The sequence below is a fragment of the Natrix helvetica genome (assembly GCF_964273705.1).
Source record: "Natrix helvetica genome assembly, chromosome: 1".
NCBI lineage: Eukaryota > Metazoa > Chordata > Lepidosauria > Squamata > Natricidae > Natrix > Natrix helvetica.
Genome location: NC_138548.1, coordinates 100,073,480 through 100,093,808, shown reverse-complemented (window position 1 = coordinate 100,093,808; position 20,329 = coordinate 100,073,480). Strand labels below are relative to the sequence as shown.

At 39.4% G+C, this 20,329-nt stretch overlaps 1 protein-coding gene across 2 annotated transcripts in view; it reads right to left on the bottom strand.

Moving 5' to 3' along the window:
* The window catches only part of SPON1 (spondin 1), a 333,634-nt gene that overhangs the window by 6,647 nt on the left and 306,658 nt on the right, over positions 1–20,329 (bottom strand). For both annotated transcript variants that reach the window (XM_081938796.1, XM_081938797.1), the window contains exons 9-14: positions 18,359–18,560; positions 11,648–11,788; positions 10,387–10,465; positions 6,227–6,409; positions 5,919–6,089; positions 5,642–5,809 (exon numbers count right to left, since the gene is read on the bottom strand). In XM_081938796.1, coding sequence (XP_081794922.1) covers positions 5,642–5,809; positions 5,919–6,089; positions 6,227–6,409; positions 10,387–10,465; positions 11,648–11,788; positions 18,359–18,560 — 944 coding nt within the window. The remainder of the gene's footprint in view (positions 1–5,641; positions 5,810–5,918; positions 6,090–6,226; positions 6,410–10,386; positions 10,466–11,647; positions 11,789–18,358; positions 18,561–20,329) is intronic.

The window sequence follows — 20,329 nt, the reverse complement described above, 5'->3', positions numbered from 1 at the left end:
TGAGAGGTGGAATGTAACAAGGGGGAAAAATCAAGAAAAAACCACTATTTTCTCACTGATAACTGTGCGGGAAGATTTAATTAACCAACTGCCATAAATCAGAACTTGGAAAAGCAGGAGGCGAAGAGAAACATACCCAAGTTCGGCTGTATGCAAGTTTGTTCCAATTAATATACTTTGAGCAACTGTAACCAATGAGAGGTGGAAGGTAATAAGGGAAAAAATAATAAAATCAAGAACTGAGAAAATACAAAGTTTTTTTTTCTTTGCAAAAGATCAAGATGGCTCCCACTTCTCTTCCGCTTCACATTAGCTGAATTAACTAAATTTAAGGTGGACCAGAACTTGAAATAAGAACTATATAATTAACTGTAACTTTGGAACTGGACATTATGGAAAGGTGAGAATTTGAAGAACTATGTGAAATTATAAAAAATATGCTTAAATCATTAAAATCAAGTCTAAATAGAATTCTGAACTCAAGAGAAGCAGGAACTGAAGGAAGAAGTGAAGGAAGAAGGGGGAGGGATAATGAAGAGGTAGAAATGGTGGGAAATAAAAAGCAGACAAAAAACTTCATTGGGTTCGACAGTGGTATAGGGAAAATTGAAAATGGGGGATGTGTTCCAACAAAAGGAAATAAAAAGCAGACAAAAGATCTTACAGAGGTTGACAGTGGCATAGGGAAAACTGAAGAAGGGGGCTATGCCTCAACAAAGGGAAATATGAAATATTTATTTGGGTTTGACAGTGGCTTGGGAAAAATTGAAGAGGGTAGACGTGTCAAAACAAAGAAAAGGGGAAAGACAGGAATAGAGAAGTGGGACAAAAGACCTACTAGGAAAAAATCAGACAATTAGAAATTGTTATAGAGGGAAATATAAAGCTGATATATGTAGTTTACTCCTAAACATGACAATAAAATTGAGTTACTAACTGTTTGAATATGATAATGGAAAGATAAATAAAGTTTAAAATATATGAAATATGGACAAATATGAAACTGTTATGGGGAGATTGTAAAGCAGAGGTTTGTGATTCACTTTTATACATGATAATTAAACTGAATTGCTAATTGATTGAATATGATAATGGAAGGACAATTAAGCATTGGTTAAAATATACGAAATATTATTCTATATAGTAGATTAATGGAATTGTAATGAACATTGAACAGTAAGGATTGTTATTTAAAGATAATCAAGGGTAACCTAAACGAAGATATGGAAAAATGGAGAGGGAACATAATATACTTACAATGGGAAATTATTGAGATTTAAAGACAGAATCACAAATTTGGGGCAGGTAAGAATGCATAATTATATGAATATAATGATGAGAGTAGCTGGGAATTGTAACCAGGTCTACATCTTGCCAAAAATAGGCTGGGTGGTGGTGGTTAAAAACACAATTACTAAATATGTATATCCCCCCCCCCCTTTTAAAAAAGGAAGGAGGAAGATATGTGTTAAAATTAAACATGTATATTGAAAAGGAATTATAAATACCATCAACATAAAATGGAGCTCACTCAGAAGCTGAAATACACCAAGTAAATGAGATGAAGAGTGTGAAGTAAAGGAGAGAGATAAGGGAAAAAGAGAGGGATAGAAGAGAGGGTGGGGGGGAAAGGAGGAGAGAAAGGAGTGGAAAGGGGAGAGAGAAGAAAGAGAGAGGAAGGGGAAGTAGAGAAGAGAAGGATGACAGAGGGAAGAAAGGAGGTAGAGAGGAGGAGGAGAGAGGGAGAAGAAAGTGATGTAAGGTACAAATATGGTGTATGGAGAGCAGAAGAGCCAATAATTGATTAATTGTTTTGGGGAGTTGATAGTAAGATGAATTGATGTCAGCATTTAATAATATAATACGGTGTTGGCTATGTAATAGTATACATGTATACAATAGTATATATATGAATGAGAACTACTTCAATCTGACGCTACCATCCCTCACTTATGAATAAATGCATAATTTATTCCTAAAAGAGACTGACCTAAGATATTCTTGTTGCAAATCACTCTATCTCATACAATGCTGGATATCTCTGATTAGATTTCCTGATGTATTCTCCTGGGTTGGGTCAGTGGTAAAGGGTTGAAATTAATAAAGCCTTTTCCCTGGTTTAAATGACTCCTGTAGGTACTGTTAATTACTGTTTGGAGAGTGGTGGTAATATTTGTCATCCAAGAAAGATTAGACATAAAAATATTTGCACACATGTAACAATCTTTCTCATCTTGTTAATAGAAATGTCACCTCCCACTGAAACCAGTCCTGAGATTATTTTCTCCCCCATCATATATATATATATATATATATATATATATATATATATATATATATATATATATATATATATATATATATATATATATATATATATATATATATATATATATATATATATATATATATATATATATATATATATATATATATATATATATATATATATATATATATATATATATATATATATATATATATATATATATATGAATAAGCATACACATATATTAAAAGGCATACTCCCGGGGGTGTCTGAGTGTGGAATTAATGTCTATTGATCAAAATTAATTGCCTGTAGAATAAGACTCTCTCTTATACGCAGAGACCATTCTGTCTCTTACAAATTACTTTCTTGCTCATAGTACCAATCCAACCAGAGAAAGAAAACTGCAGAAAACTGAGCATAACAAGTGTAAATCTGTGCTTCTTCTGTAATAAGTCCTATTAAATTCAATGGCTCTTCTTTCCAGTTAAATGTGAAGACTACCAATAAACTGAGCACAGATCTTTTCGGTCCTGGTTATTCCTTGTAAATGATGATGGAAGGTAGGAAACAGATCCTTGAAGGATTGAGTTTTCTTTTAGTTTTCAGTAAGGAAATGGTGAATGGAAGCCTTTGTGCTGGGCTGAAAACCTAAGGAAACACATAGAGCAGTGATGGCGAACCTTTTTTGGGCTCGCGTGCCACAAGTGGGGGGAGGGCAGGGGGGTCGAGTGCGGGCGAGCCACACCCATAATGCAATGCGCGACCCCCCCCCAGTGCGCATGCGCGCACAACGCGCGACCCCCCCCCATTTTTTTCCCTCCCCAGGCTCCAAGGGCTTTATAGGAGCCTGGGGAGGGCGAAAAGAGCCTCCCCCGACCCCCCGGAGGCTTCAGGGACTGTCCGGAGGCTTCCCTGAAGCCTTCGGAGCGCTTAAAACCACCCTCCGAGCAAACCGGAAGTGAGGGTCATTTTAAGCGCTCCGAAGGCATCAGGGAAGCCTCGGACAGTTCCTGAAGCCTTCGGAACGCTTAAAACCACCCTCCTAGCAAACCGGACTTCCGGGTTGCTCGGAGGGTGGTTTTAAGCGCTCCGAAGGCATCAGGGAAGCCTCGGACGGTCCCTGAAGCCTTCGGAGCGCTTAAAACCACCCTCCGAGCAAACCGGAAGTGACTTCCGGGTTGCTCAGAGGGTGGTTTTAAGCGTTCCGAAGGCTTCAGGGATGGTCCCTGAAGCCTCCGGGGTGGCGGGGGAGGCTCTTTTCGCCCTCCCCAGGCTCCTATAAAGCCTCTGGAGCCTCGGGAAGGCGAAAAATAGCTTTTAAAAAGGTGAACTCGTGGCACTTGTGGCACGCGTGCCATAGGTTCGCCATCACGGACATAGAGGTTCATTCTCTAGCAAGTCTCACTGTATTGAATGTGTGTTTTCTTATCCAGCTTAATCAGAATGCTCAGGCCAATCCTCCTTCCACCTGCAGATTATGAACGAGTATTTTTCTCCTTCAATTGTAATTGACTATAGTAGGGACTCTTTCTGTCTAGCACCAAAGACTCTCATTTTTCTGAAACCTCACCCATATGGAAAACATTCATGGACAAAAGAAACTCTCCAGTGTATTCATTGTGGATGGTGAGAGGCAGGCATGAAATTTCCTGATGTATTCTCCTGGGTTGGATCAATGGTAAAGGGTTGACATTAATAAAGCCTTTTCCCTGGTTTAAATGACTCCTGTAGGTAACTCTGGTGGTGGAGTAGTTAGAATGCAGTATGGCAGGCAAACTCTGCCCACATCCTGGCGTTTGATCTTGACAGGGCTCAAGCTTCACTCAGCTTTCCATCCTTCTGAGGTAGGTAAAATGAGGACCCATATGATTGGGGGCAATGTGCTGATAAAATTTTCTCATCTTCCCTTCAGGTAACATTTTATTCCTTTCTGTGACTAAATACACAGTTTTGGAGAAAAGGTCTGTACTGAAGGACTTCTTGGAATACATAAATTAATCTCCCTCCTTCAGCATGATCATCTTGATGGAGTTCATGGCCCCGACGCTTGTTTTTAAGAAGAGAAAATGATGGTGAGAGAACTGGCATTTACCTCTGACATTATGTTTTTTCCCCTCAACAGCAAATTATATTTACAAGAATAATGTATAAAGATGTTGGGGCTTCCCCTGAGATGCACTCGGAGACTGCAGTTGGTCCAGAACGCGGCCGCGCGGGTGATTATGGGGAGGACTAGATACTCCCCTGTAACACCTCTCCTGCGCGAGCTGCACTGGCTTCCTGTAGTCTACCGAGTGCGTTTCAAGGTTTTGATTATGATCTTTAAAGCGCTTCATGGCACAGGACCTAGTTACATGCAGGATCGCATCCTGCCCCATACATCCCTACGACCAATCCGCTCACACAGAGAGGGACTTCTTCGGGTGCCGTCCGCTAAACAGTGTCGGGGGGCGACACCCAGGAGCAGAGCCTTCTCTGTGATGGGCCCAGCCCTGTGGAATGACCTCCCCCGTGACATCAGGATTATTTCCGATCTCCGCTCCTTCCGTGTACAGCTGAAGACCCACCTCTTCCAATTATCTGGCCTGGCTCAACCGTAAATTTTTTCTTATTCCTCCTGACAGTCCATTCAAATTTTTAAAATTTTTAAATTGTGTTATTACTAATGGGGTATTTTAATGGTGATTTTTAACTGTCTAAATGTGATGTAATTTGTTACCTCCTCCGTGCATGTATGTCTTTGTATATGTGTATGTTTATGTGTTTGTACATATGTTTTATGTTTTATATGTTTTATTGTACGCCGCCCCGAGTCCTGTCTGGAAAGGGAGCGGCTAATAAATTCAAATTTATTTATTATTTATTTATATTATGTTACCTTATGATTTACTCTGCTAAAAAAAGCAAATCAGGTTGCAACCATTTTGTGAGTGTGTCTATGTGAATGTATGTATGTGTGGTGCAGAGATCAGAAGTGTTTATATGTGTACAAAAAGCAGCATATTTAAATAAAACTGAAACAAAGACCCAAGAGAGCACTTCTCACTTCTTGCCTTTAAAACCTACATGGATTATGATATGCTAGAATGTCCTGGCTTCAAATATTTAGACTGACTGCTCCCTCGCGTCTTATGGTCAGTATAATTGTACACTTTTGGTTTGAAATGGCTACTTTGTCACAGAAAAGTTTTAGAAGTCTACATTATGAAGAAACCTATTAGAAAGTATACACATGATGAACTGTGTTACTTGTTGCATGTGTCCTTTGCACATAGCATTGTTTTATTTTTCATAAACACACAATGTGTACACGAGGCAGTTAACATACCCCCTTTATAGCTAGTTGTTTGGTTGACCAGGGTTACTTACGGCATTCAGGATTCATGCATTTCTCAGCTTCTGTGGTTTCTGCTTTGCACATGGATCCATCTGCGGGGGTCATCTTGATCATTCTGTGTCTCTTCTTCATTCCCATCCCACAGCTGGCACTGCATTCATCCCACTCTCCCCATTCGGTTACCAGGCAACTGCTAGGAGCTGTCCATAATATATTAGGCAAGGATCAGTCTGGTGGCACTTATTTAACAGAGGATTTACATTTTGCTTTTAGGCTGATTAAGTGTGGCAGGGTACATCAAATACTTACAACATTCTTCATTTACAATGCATTTCTCGGTTTCTTCTGTAGGCACTTTGCACATGGAGCCATCGTCTGGGAACTGCTTCACATATCGCTCCCTCGAGCGTATTCCCATGCCACAAGATACACTACAAGGGGACCACGTTATCCACTCAGACATCATGCATGTGGAACCATCTAAAAAAAGCAACAATGGATAGTTTCCATTTATTCCCAAACCTCACTTACGGTACATTTGATCAACCAAATGTTGATTCTCAGTTCCTGGAGGATGACTCCATGCTGATTCTCATGTCCAGGGTCTTCTCACCTACCTTCATCACTACAGCCTGGGCCCATACAAGGCTGGAAGTCCTGAGTTTCTGGACAAGGCACACTGAGGTCAAGCTGGGCTTTGAGCATTCTCTGCCTCATCCGCTTGCCCTTTTCACATGTGGAAGAGCTACAGGCTGACCAGGGAGACCAGTTCGAATAGATGCATGTTTCAGGAGTATCATCTGGAAACAATGACAAATATATACATGTCAGTATGTGTGTGTGTGTGTGTGTGTGTGTGTGTGTGTATTTATTTATATATACATGTATGTATGTATTTGTGTTACAACCCCTGGTATGCCCAAATATGGGAGGGAGCTCACTACTCCCCCTTTCTGCCCTTTCGGCTCATTACAGAAGACCATCCAGGCAGAAAACCATATTTTTATTTTTAATGTTGCCTTTGCTATGTTTGTGTTGTATTTGTGCTGATAAATAAATAAAGGGAGACTAGTATAGACCTATTTCAAGCTATTTAGCTCTCATCAGCTAGCCATACCCTTAATGGGATTTGAACCTGGGCTGTATTACATATTAGGCAGAAGTCTTAGCCACTAAGCCACAGGCTCTCCTCCTTATCAGCTGAGCCAGGGAAATAGGTATGTATTTGTGGCTAAATAGCTAAAAATAGATCTATACTAGTCTCCCTTTATTTATTTATCAGCACAAATACAACACAAACATAGCAAAGGCAACATTAAAAATAAAAATATGGTTTTCTGCCTGGATGGTCTTCTGTAATGAGCTGAAAGGATAGAAAAGGGGAGTAGTGAGTTCCCTCCCATATTTGGGCATACCAGGGGTTGTAACACAAATACATACTTATTCTTAAATAAATAATATACCTATTATTTATTTATCAGCACAAATACAACACACACACACACATATGTAGATTTTCACGGGTATAGGTATGCTGGTCTTGTTGTATTTGGGTCTTTTCCCATGTAAGATTGAGATTGTCTTGGCAACGTTTCAGCCAGGTCTCACTCGCCATCTTCAGGCTGGGTTTTGGGCTTAAAGTGTGATCGGAGCTGCCGTCTTTCTATAAATCTTGGTGGGGTGTGTGTGGAGTGCTGGCTTGTTTCAGTAAGTGGAATGATTGGTTGTGTGGTTATATCATGATTGGTAGATTGATGCTGATTGGTGCTGGCTGTGTGTCTATTGTTGTTTTGTGTTGTAATGGCCTGGGTGGTGGGTGGGGCTCGTTTGTTGACTAGGGCTGGTGTCCAGATGTCTGGTAAGCAGGAGGTATCATCATGTTTATTCATGTTGTGGGGGTGTTTCTCCATTTCAATAGCTTCCATAATTATTCTCTTGTTGAAGTGTTTTGTTTTGGAGATTAACCGGGTTCCTTCAAAATTAATTTCATGTCCAAAACAACAATAGACACACAGCCAGCACCAATCAGCACCAATCTACCAATCATGATACAACCACACAACCAATCATTCCACTTACTGAAACAAGCCAGCACTCCACATCCCTCCACCAAGATTTATAGAAAGACGGCAGCTCCGATCACACTTTAAACCCCAAACCCAGCCTGAAGATGGCAAGTGAGACCTGGCTGAAATGTTGCCAAGACAATCTCAATCTTACACGGGAAAAGACCCGAATACAACAAGACCAGCATATGGTGTAAATGTCAAGGGGGAGGGGGGTTCCACCCTTGAATTAAAGAGGCGAGGGTCTTGGCATTTCTTGTAGCATACTTCTGAAGACAAGCAAAATAAAACCCGAAGCATATTCTAATAAAAACACTTTAATATAAAAGAAAATAAAGATACAAAACTTGCTAACTCAATTAACTACATTTTGGCAAAGTTATGTGCCTGCGTTCTCCGGCAGGCGAACGGAAGATCAGAAAACAAAGTAAAATTGGAATGTGAATGAGCATGCATACTAAATCATTTGTCAGATAAGAACTGGAGCATGCGCAATAAATTTTCAGCGCAGCTAGCAACCCAATTAACGCAGTGACAGTAAAGAGCACCACACAGTAGAGATATACATATGTCTGTATATGTTATGCAAAGATATACTGTCCACATATAACAGGCTGGACCACAAATTAGGTTTTGACCTACTGTTGTCTTTGAACACCTTGTGTTTACTTTGTTTCTCACAACTCTTTTCTTAATGATGCTGTGTTGCTTACCTAAAATCTTTACTTATACTCTTTGAATGCATATGAACATTTTCAGTTCAAATTTATTGACTGTGCTTAAACCCAATTAGGATAATCCTCCCAGACAATTAAACATAGTTTTTAAAAAAGATTACTTCTCTACTTAGTATCGGACACATTAGGTAGTGTACCAGAGACTTTTTGCCTACAGAAGAGGTATTCTACCTAGAAGCCCAACTACCTGTCCCTATCTTTGCCCTTGCCTAGAACAAGTCCCCCTTTTTATGTTCTCTGGTTGACTGCTAGATATATAAATATACTTCTTAACAAACTAAGTTTGAAAGAAAGATTGCAATGGAAAACTAAAAAGTTTTGAGGGATGGTCCTTACAGAGGGGGAGATGGGATTATAGTGAAGCAACAGTTTCCAGAAAGAAGGGAGCACATACCCAGAGCTGGGTAGGAGACAGAAGAAGAGAGTTAGGATAGCCACTCTCTAGAATTGTTGTGGCCTGTTTGTGGCCAATAGAGCTGGTGGTAGACTTAGACAGTGAGGAGTTTGGGGAGGAACATAGGCCAGTCCTGGAGTCTGGGGAAGGGTCTGATAAGTGCTCTGCATTGGAGGCAGAGATGAAGCCAGGGCTATCTGACAGTTATCAGCTGTCTTCGGACTCAGAGATCAGTGGGGCAGAAGAACAGCTGGAGCCTATTCCTGACGTGCACATGTGCAGAGCTGCCAGGAGAAGGGAAGAGTTAAGAAACAAGGGCGAACTCAGGAGTAAAGGCAAAAGTGGATGGTGAATGGCCCCTCCCATAGGGAATAAAGAGGAGCGAAAGTGGAGTTTGCAGGAGACAATTAGTTTGCTTAATTAGTGTGAAGATTTGTTTGTGACTCTCAGAGACTCCTTGCCAAGTATTTTCTTGTACAGTATTGCGTTTGGAAGCTATCAGTCTGGCAGCTCTCCAAGCCTGATAAGGTCTGTGGTTGTAAATTCACCCTTGAAATACTTTTTTACCGGGACTTTGCTGGATGTGAATGAGGAATTCACATTAGCTTAATAAAAACGGGTTTTGGGGGACAAGGAGTCTGCTTCGTGATTTTGTGAAACCTAGGTCAGAACATGTGTTGGTTTGAAAGCAATGAGGGTTCAATTTGTCAAGATTCTATCTATTGAGGGTGGAGAGCTTGTGTTCTGAGCTTGTGTGGGTTAGTAGGTCTTGTGACGGAAGGGTCACGTCAGGTGAGGGTCTTGTGATGAATCTTATGATGGGTCAAGTCTGGGTCACATTAGGTGAGGGTCTTGTGATGGGTCTTCAGGTCAGGTGAGGGTCATTGGGAGGTGAAGTGCTAGTTGTGGGGGATTGCCTCACCTGACATTGGAGGGGGGGTGACCGTCACCTGAGGTGACCTCTCCATTATAAGACCTTCTGACCCCCCAAAGCCCTTGTAACCAGAAGAACACTGATATTGATGAAGAACACTGATACTGACATCCCCTAAATTCCGCTGAAGACATTACCTAGCCTGTAACGAAATGTTTGGAAACCAACCCACAAGCTCAGAGAATGAACCTCCACCCTAATCCTATACCTGAGTTACAGGATATTCACCATCATTGCATTCTATCTATTGTGTGCAAGCATATAAAGAACTGAACTTTGGTTGGACTGTTCAGTGTCATTCTTGAGCTAAGCCCAATAATAAGTAAGAAAGAGGAGCAGTTAGAAAAGGGAAATAGTTTAGCTTGTTGAAGAGCAATCCAGTACAAGATAATAAAGTACATGAGATTAGTCTTCTGCTAAATTAGAAAATTCCAAAATTTCTGTCTGCTGACATTATCACTGTGGGTGTTTATTAAGTAATGATGCAGACTCCAACCACAAATGGCTAGGCAAATTGTTTTTTTCCCCTCCTGTTTTTAATACCATCCTAATAATAAGTCAAACAGCATGAAATACAGAGGAGCAGCACCGGAAAGGGGAGGGAATGACAAACTCATAAAGGTAGGAGGTCATCATTAAAAAGTACCTTCATCTTCTGGAGCTTCTGCAGCAAGATCTGCAACAATGTCATCAATGCTATCAGGAAGAATATTGCACTGTTCTCCCTGCAAAGAAACATTTGCGAATTGGATTGAATTGGCGGAGGAAATAATACGATGCTGAGCACTGGGCTGGAAAATCAATTGCCAGAAGTTATTCAAACAGCATCTACAAGCATTCACGCTTATAAAGATCGCAGTAGTCATCAGGCCCGTGGAAAACACAGATCCTAAAGGAAGTCCCATGAAGATATTGTGCTTCTGATTGCCAGGGGAAGCTGTGTTCCCTTGCAAAACAAGCTAAAAGGCAAACATCGTTTTGCTGGGGGAAAAAGTGATGGGAGGACTGGGGAGATGAGGAGGAGATAATGTCCCACCTAAAAGCTGGATGTTGCTAGAAAGCAATGTTAAGTGAGCTTGGGCCCCCCACTTATTGTCTATAATGCTCAGGGAGCCCTAAAACTCTCCATATACCCAATGAAGGAATATGCTCCATATTTCTGCCGCAGGAAAGATCTGTCTGTGACACATAGCATCATTATATTATTAAATTGCTAGAAAATGTTCTTACCAAGTAATGAGCTTGATCTTGCTTTTCAGGGCTTTTTTTAAAAAAATGCTTTGCTGCAGAATCTTTTCCAGGCTGAGAGCATTTGATGAAGTACAACCAGTACAGGAACTAAATTTAATTTAATTTCACCTATCCTTAAATGTAATTCAAATGAAATAAAATTAAATTGATTGGTCTTGCTTTTCAGAAGTTCACCTTTGCTATCTTGGTGAATTCCAATTTGGTAACAACTTCTGCAGCTCCGTGGAACTCCTCTCTTGTGCTTCTGAGGGCCTTAAACCTTTGACGGTGCTTCTTTGCATTCCTTGCAGTTCAAGTGGAAAAGAGAGGAATTCACTCTAGGGCAGGGATCTCCAACCTTGACAGTTTTATGACTTGTGGACTTCAACTTCCAGAATTCCTCAGCCAGCACTGAGGAAGCAATCGCTGAGGAATTCTGGGAATTGAAGTCCACGAGTCGTAAAGTTGCCAAGGTTGGACACCCCTGCTCTAAGGAATGAGGTCCCTCACATCTCCACTGACCCAACATGCACAGCCAGTTAACCCCACTCCCTTTATGAAAACCTGATGAACTACATTTGTCATTTTATTGCCAGATTTCAGTTTTCTTGTTATTTAATCCCATCCCATGCTCAAATATTCCATATCAATTACTAAGTGAACTTTCATACTAATACCTTTCGCGCAATCCTCTCAATGACAACTCTGGCTACTGATTTAATGGAACCTCCTTCAGGGTCATAAAAAGGACTTTGGGGATGGTCTAGACTTGTGAGCGGTCTTATCTTCTCCTGAGGTACTGTTGGCTTGTTGGATGACTGCAGTCAAAAAAGAAGCATAGGCAGACATAGAAGAAACACAACAATGAAAAATATAGTACACCAAGAGTGTGCAGGTAAACTTTTATGAACATCATTTGGACCCAGAGTTTAAACACCGCCCCGCAAGCAAAGAGAGAGGAAGGGAGGGAGTTGGCGAATAAAAAAAAATGGAATAACTTAAATATGCACAGCTAATGTAATGGCCAATGATTTCAAGGGGCTTAGATGTAATCTAATATATATTATGCTGTCATAATTAATGAAATTACATTGATTAATACATTGCTATTAACTTGCTATAAAGAGAAAGCCCCCCCCCCAAAAAAAGAGAAGTTATATTTCCATCCTCTCTTATTTTTGATGAGTCAATCCTATGGTTTAATTTCTGTAGTCAGAGTTTGTGAGAATTTTTTCAGCTCAGAAGAATGGTTTATGTGATGAGTCCCTCTCAACCACTGCATCTCACTGGCACTGCTATATCCATGTATCCATGCAAACATCCAGATAAGACAGTTTGTAGTCACTGCCAACTAACAGCTTAGAAACTCATGGCAAAATTCTGCAAGGAACTCAGGTGGCATTAGCAATGAAGTTAAATATCATCAGAGAAGATTTTGGGAAGGAGAAATCTGGAAATAAAGGTAATGACTGGCAGCTAAGATGGCTGAAATACACAGTAACTGGCTTTGAACCTGATTCCACTATAACCCAATACGGATTGGTAAACTTGATTTGGATTAGTTTGTGGACAAGTAAAATATTGCCAAGAAGAAATGTTTCAGCATTACCTGAAGAACTGTGCTGGACATTTCTATTAACTGCAGAAAGCTCTCAATGACATAAGTTAATAAGCTAATAAGATCCAAGTTATCAAGATCAAAGATCCCTCCCAAAAAAGGCAGCAAACAATGAACCTGCCAATTGAATTAATATAGAAACGCTGGCAAGTATAACTAAGGTTTTTTCCTCCACAGAGATCAGTGTATATATAGTTGGTTGTGGACAAGTAGAATATTGCCAAGAAGAAATGTATATATAACCATAACCCAGTTGTGTCTGATTCTTAGAAATTGCTTGGACAAGTTCCTGCTGTTTTCTTGGCAAGATTTTTCAGAAGTGATTTGCTATTGCCTCCTTCCTTAGGGCTGAGAGAAAGTGACTGGCCCAAGGTCACCCAGCTAGCTTTGTACCTTAGAGGGGATAAAAGCTCACAGTCTCCTGGTTCCGAATGCCTTAACCAGTGCACCAAGCTGGCTATTTATATGTGTTCAGTGAACAGATATGCTGAACTTACTGCATATCATAATATCCATATATTTACAGGCGTAGAATTGACTGAATCTGAAAGCTGGATTTTGGAGAAAAAGAATTTTTTTTTTGAAACCCTACTTGAAGAGGTAAGGAGGTGGCGATGGTACTAGTGTGGATTTATCAATTTTGATGGGTGACTAATTTAGAGAGACCCAAAACCAGAGAAGTAAAACTGCTTGACCTTTCTGATAAAGCTTGGCTGAAATTGCTTCATGTTGTTTTTTACGTGAATAAAACATTTTTTAAAAAAACAGCTCTACAGTATATCCCTGCCTTTAAAATTGGATCTCCTGAACCAAGCACATATCCCATCACAGCTGTATTACTGCTTCAGTAGATATCCAAGCTAAAAAAGAAATCTTCTTCAAAATTGAAGAGGGTTTTTTTTTGGGGGGGGGATATATATTTTTTAATCTAGGGGTAAGTAGAAGTACATGACTAATTTTGTTAAGCTTGGATGAGAAATTCCTGAGAAATCCCAAGATATCCCAGAAAAAGCTAGTGGCAAACTTCTGTACTATTACTTATAAAATTCCATGGATGTGTCTATGAAGTCACTAAAAGATAAACTAAACTCAAGGGAGACTTTACTTTTAACTTAAAGGTAAATAAGAATTCAGGCAACATTCCTATGCCATTATACTATCATACACCTAATAAGCTAAAACAAAACATCTATATTTAAATGTGTCATTTATAATAAAATAATATAAATAAAAAGGAAATGTGTTCAGGTCTAGTTCCCATTTTAGAGGCACAGTCATCAGATAAGTATTCTTCTCCAGATACCAATTACTTACATATGATGAAAAGACATAGTTAGCCTGTGAATAAATGAAATATATTCATTTTATTTTCAACTCTACTAACCCTATCCAGGAGGCAATAAAATGTGAATACATCATATTACAGAAAACCAACCAACCAACCAGCAAACAAAAGACCCAATAAAAATAATTCAGTAGCACCTATGTCTGATCAACAAGAAAAAAGACTCTATAATAGAAGCTATTGGAATCAGCTTGATTGGTCTTACTTTAGAATCACAACAAATGAAGATAAAACAACCAAATTCTCTAAAGCCATTGCATCTTTTTCTTCAATTGGGGAAACCCCCCTGCATACCTAAACTCTGAATATGAATACATCCTAAGGAATTAAAAAAAATCCCTACCTATATAGCACAGAGAAAAATACACAAGTGTATTCAAATATTCACTTAATATATTGATTTCTCATTAATTGCTTTCATATTTATACAGGAAAATAAACATTTATACAAAAACTGAATATTACAAAAGTCTTTGTACTGAAATCATAGCTTCTATCTCTGATTTTTGCATTCATAAGCAATTTCCAACTTAGTCAATGATTTTAAGTTGAATGATTGAAAGACAAAAAAAAAGTTCTCGTGCTGTGCGTGTATTTATTAGCATTTTGCTTGTTCTAGCTTTCAGTTTGAAAATAAAGAAATAAAGTTCAAATGGAATGGCAAGTGACTTTCATTTGCCAAGCCAACTTCAGCTTCTTCTCTCGGGATTTTGTTTCCCTTCATAGATAGGAAGAACAAGAAAGCTTGTTATGAATGATGCACATTTTCAATGTGCTACTATCCTTGTATCGCATTGTATTTTGTAGGTTCAAAATCCTATATTTATATATATTGCTTTGTACAGTTCTTTTAATTCCATTTTTAACCTCCTCCATTCCAACTGTACATATTCAATTTTTTATTGTATTTTGATATATTTTGCATGGACTGTACACCGCCCCGAGTCCCTTTTGGGAGAGGGGACGGTCTAGAAGCATGAATAATAAATAAATAAACACTTGAGAACAATAATTTTGCTAAATAGCAGAAAATGATGGTATTAAGGAAGTTTGATAAGGTCACACAGAGCAACACAATGACAGAACAGTAAGATATCAACCTTCCTGTTGTGAACCGCAGAAATCTCTGCATTGTTCCAAAGAAACTTGGGGTAGAAAATGGCATATGGCACTGGTTATCTCAGCATGAATGTTCATAAATTGGAAGAAATTATTTCCGGTCTATGCTCATCAGATGGCCTTCAGAATGGCTGGCTTTTGCCAACTGAATATTACAATCATATTTGTTTGAACATCTTCTTCTATACTCTAACACAGTGTTTCTCAAACTTGGCGAATTTAAGTCCTGTGGACTTCAACTCCCAGAATTTCCCAGCCAGCTATTCTGGCTGGGGGATTCTGGGAGTTGAAGTCCACAGGACTTAAAGTCGCCAAGTTTGAGAAACACTGCTCTAACAGATGAAAAGATTCCTCATTTGGCTACTTAAAAAAGATAAAGGGAGAAGTAATTATTTTATCGTGAGTGGGACACTACAAATGTTATATATATAAAATTTCCCATTCATATCTGAAATATCTGGTGTCCAGGGTGAAGAGTATTTTTGTTTTTAACTGTTTTTTTTATATCAATTGTTATGAGCTGCCTAGAATCATAGCATGATATTATGTCAGCAATCTTCTTCCCTCCATAAAAAACCCCACTGCTTCCTTTGTCTGGACAATACAATAGAGGACAAACTCCAGATATCCTAGCTTGATTTGTTTTGCTACATTACAGATAACTTTTTGTTTTCAGAAATTCTCCCAAACAAGCCCAAAGGAGAAGATATGGTCTTGAGAGTTCAGTTCAGCAAAGCATAACTCTATTTGCAACACTTTCAAAATAAATTTGGTCAATAAATACACTGAATTGCTTGAATTTTCAATCTCATTCGCCAAACATACCTTTATAAACAAATCACTCTGTACTGTATATGTCACAATTTTATAAATAAAATCAAGTCCTTTTATAGTTCAACCAATAGATTTATATCTGTAATACACATTCAATTCTCCAAACATTTCTGCTTTTTTACGTACTTTCTATATAAAAAGGAATTTTGTATTTCTATTCCTAGAAATATACACCAGTGACATCAAGGTATTGTAGATGTTAGAAAGTTATTGTCTATTGGTCTGGAGGCAGCAGATTTTCTGATATTCCAAAATTCACTGCAGTGTGAAGTTGGGCCAAAGATAACCTTATTTCTAAAATAAATAACCACAAACGTGTTGTTGTCCTCCTGATTATGTCTATTTATTTGTAAAAAGTTATTGATTCTCTGGGAGCAAATGAAGCCTTTTGTTCTCTAAAGATTAAAAAAAATGGGAGAATATTCTCAATTAAAAGAACACAGTGAGAAGAAATCAGTTCAGAATTGAGATCCAGTTTTTTCCTTTTCCACACAAGATCAGCCCAAAGTTTACCTGCAATTTATTGATTTTCTGCATTCACAAAAATGACTATACATGAGCTGCTCAGGAGATATTACTTTGGCTGCGTAATATTAAGATAATGCTTTTATTAAGGGGTTGCATTTTCTTTCCTATCACAAATCCTGTAATGGGTTATAATGGTGATCTCGAGGAACAGAAGGAAGAGTTGCAGCCAAGACAACAGTCAGACAAAAACAAAAATTGCGTCCAAGGCAGAAATGTAGTTTGAAAATGTGTCTTAGCCTTGACCTTCCCAATTTTTATGAAAATAAAGGAAAGAAGGCACTTGCAATATTGATGTCAGCCTCCCCAAGGTAGACCACACTAGAAAACCAAAGTGAATAATGTTAATGCTACTTTAATTATAAAGTTATATCAATCAAAGCTTGCAAGTCTGAATACACTTCCCTCCCTTCAAATTCAAGGCAGGTTTAATAACAGTTTTCAGCTAATATCATTGCAAAAGCTTATAACTATAATATAATTAACTCCCCATGATGTTATCCAATGCCAGCAAGAAGTTGAATGGGTCTTGACCTACAATTTATGCCATTAAAATCTAGGCCCTAGGCTGTCTATCTTGAAGAATCATCCCACTAATTGATTGTTTGGTGTAGTGTCTGTGAAACTGCTCATGATTTACTTCAGGAAATTCCTGCCAATTTGCTTCACAGATTCTTCTAGGCCCATGATGGCGAACCTATGGCCCACGTGCCACAGGTGGCACTCGGAGCCACTTGTCAGGGCATACGAGGCGTTGCCCTGTCAGTTGGCCAGTGCACTTGTGCGTGCTGGCCAGCTGTCTTTGGCCTTCTTTTGAGGACTTCCAGTTTGGTGGTAGGGCATTTTTTTGCCCTCCTGGGCCTTCAGGAAGCTTCCCTGAAGGCTCCGGGGGGCAAAACCCGCTCCTAAATGCAAACTTCCGGTTTGTCCGTAGGTCCATTTTTCGCCCTCCGGAGCCTCCAGGGAAGCCTCCTCGGAGCCTGGGGAGAGCAAAAAACAATGCCAAAAGCAGTGTGTGTGTGTGTGTGTGTGTGTGTGTGTGTGTGTGTGTATGTATGTCGCTGGTCACGTGCACATTCGTGCATGGGGGGGTGTCACACTCATAGCATTATGGGTGTGGCATGCCTGTGCTCCCCCCACTTTTGGCATGGAAGCCAAAAAAGATTCACCATCAGTGTTCTAGGCAAACCATGGGCATAATTGCATGCAAAAAACTATCACCTTCCTCTAATTTTGTTCATCAGGGCTGCAGATAAAAAGACATTTTTCGATCTCGTCAATGAAATCAACAAGGAGTAAGTAGTATAGGATCAATCAATAAAACTCAATCTGCAACATTCAGTGTATCCATCTCTCAAAATATTTTGATTCCCTTCACTTCTGACTAAATATTTAGGGCCAGAAGACATGTCATTTTAGCTGTTTATTGTATCAGCTCTCAAAATATTTTGATTCCCTTCACTTCTGACTGAATGCTTAGGACCAGAGGACATGACATTTTAGCTGTTTATTGGGGATTCATTAGGGATAGAGGGATGCAGTGGCTCAATGGCTAAGACCCTGAAGTTGTTGATCAGAAAGGTTAGCAGTTTGAATCCCTAGCGCTGCATAACGGAGTGATCTCCCATTGCTTGTCCCAGCTTCTGCGAAACTAGCAGTTTGAAAGCATGTAAGAATGCAAGTAGAAAAATAAGAACCACTTTGGTGGGCATTCCGTGTGCCTTTGGCATTTAGTCATGCCGGCCACATGACCACGGAGACATCTTCAGACAGCGCTGGCTCTTCGGCTTAGCACATATGTGCAAGGGGAACCTTTACTTTTACCTTAGGGATGTATGATTCACCCCTGTTCTGTTTCCTACAGAACTCATCTTCCATGGGTTTCTCTATGATTCAGTCATAAAAGCAGCACAGGAAGTTTAGGAAGAGGTTAATTATTCCCGATACCTCATAGGTGACTCCACTGTCAGTGCCAGCATCCCATGGGATCATGTCCTGAATCACCTTCTGGACCCATCCGCAGTCCTTAGTGCAGAGGTCTTCAGCTGAAAGCCCTACATTCCAGTCAGGGCTGGGGCCTAGCATGGTAAGGAAAGACATGAGGTGCCGTGTTCTGTCCACAGAAAATTCAGCAGAGGGAGCTGCTCTCCTAAAAGTAAAGACAAAAAGTAAAGTAAAGATTGCAACTTGAGAAATCACAAGCGTGCCTGCAGAATGAAATAAGGACAGGGAAATCCAGACGCAGCTGTAAGCTACTGAAGCACTGCTGTGGAGAGAATCAAACCTCAATTAGCATAGTGCTTCCTACAGAGTGCATTTAGGAGCTCAGCTTTATAAAACAGATTTAATGTTAAAAAAAATGTTTTTATGGAGCACTATTTTTTTACATTGACGAGTTTGTTCAGGCATTAACAAGAGTCAGGAAAGGTGTCTGAGATATACTCTCATACCTCCACCTTCCTGTCCTGACAGGCAGCTTTGGAAGAGAAGTAATAATTATACATGGCTTAACTTGGTTACAATGCTTTACACTTATTTCTGTTGCCTATTGGTAGAAGGCTCCTGATGACTGAAATCATAGAATAGGAAGAATATTCTTGCATATTTTGAAGGGAGCTTAGAAATGGAGGGCAGGGTCCCTCTCAGTATTCCATGTCAAACATTTATGCTTAATGAAATCATTTTACTCCATTGCTGTATTTCTTTCACAATTTTATTCTGACTTGACTTGCAAAGGAAATATAAGAAATTATTATCTAATGCTTATGGCAAAACACTGCTTTAAAATTCAGGCAACGCTGCTGAAGCATTCTTAAGGCATAGCATCTGGATGAACTTATCTGGGCTTCATCTGAAACACCGAAGCTGGCAGCATAGTCAAAACAACTGTTAGTTGGATTTTAATGCTCAAGCATGTGTGAGATTTATAGCAAGAGGAAAAAAGATGCAGCCAAGCATTGTGCAAATTTCTGCCAAAATAAATTCACGGTGATAAGCAGTACGCCCTGATTTTTGGGAACTTGCCAAAGATTCCTTTAATGGAGGATATGTTGCCATATGAAATCAATGATGTTCATTCAATAAATCTCCAAAGATCTTCAGTGATTGACAGGCCATTTATCTGAGGATGAAGCATCCGTGCTGTGAACAAAACTAGTGCTTTGGAAATTTGCTGCCTATGCTAAATTATGCACAATCGGTGCCTGATGCTACTGAAGCATCCTATTCTTGGCAACTATGTCACTGACATCTGGCATCTGTTCTACTTTCCAGGAAGCCCAGATAGGTTGTTCCAATCTGACAACAAAAATGAAGGCCAAAAAGATAGCGTTTAAGAATGGACCGGAGGTTTACAAACTGTTGCAACTTTACTATCTTAATGATGCTGCAAGCAGGCATAGCAGGCATCAGCTTGGAATTGCAGCCTGGAAAACTTCTTGTTATTTGTCAGAAATTGCAGCATCAGAATCCCTGGAAAGTTTGTTATCTTCCATAAGTTCTCCACCCTGAGAAATGAAAATTACCCATCAAGGTCCCGATATGATTGCATGGGCCTTGTAGGTCATGGCAATTTCTCAGAATGGAAAGGAACTGCAGGGAACAGAACAGTTACGCTCACATTCTTTAAAAACAGTTTATGTGAAAAAAAGAAAAGCACACTTGGATCGGAACAAAACCTTGTCAAATCCTCTTTATTTTTGCCATTGCAATTCTTGATCTGAGGAAGACACCCTGACTTATAAGTTTTCTGGAGAGATGTGACCACCTTTTTAATCTTTTATTGAAATAAACGATTCTTGTCATCAATCTTTTCAGTGTTCTACTCTAGCTATGAAGTTGAAGTCATTTTAGAAGCCTTCTCCATTTTGTTCCCCATCTCAAGGTAACCCAAATATTATCCCCAAGGGAGATAATATT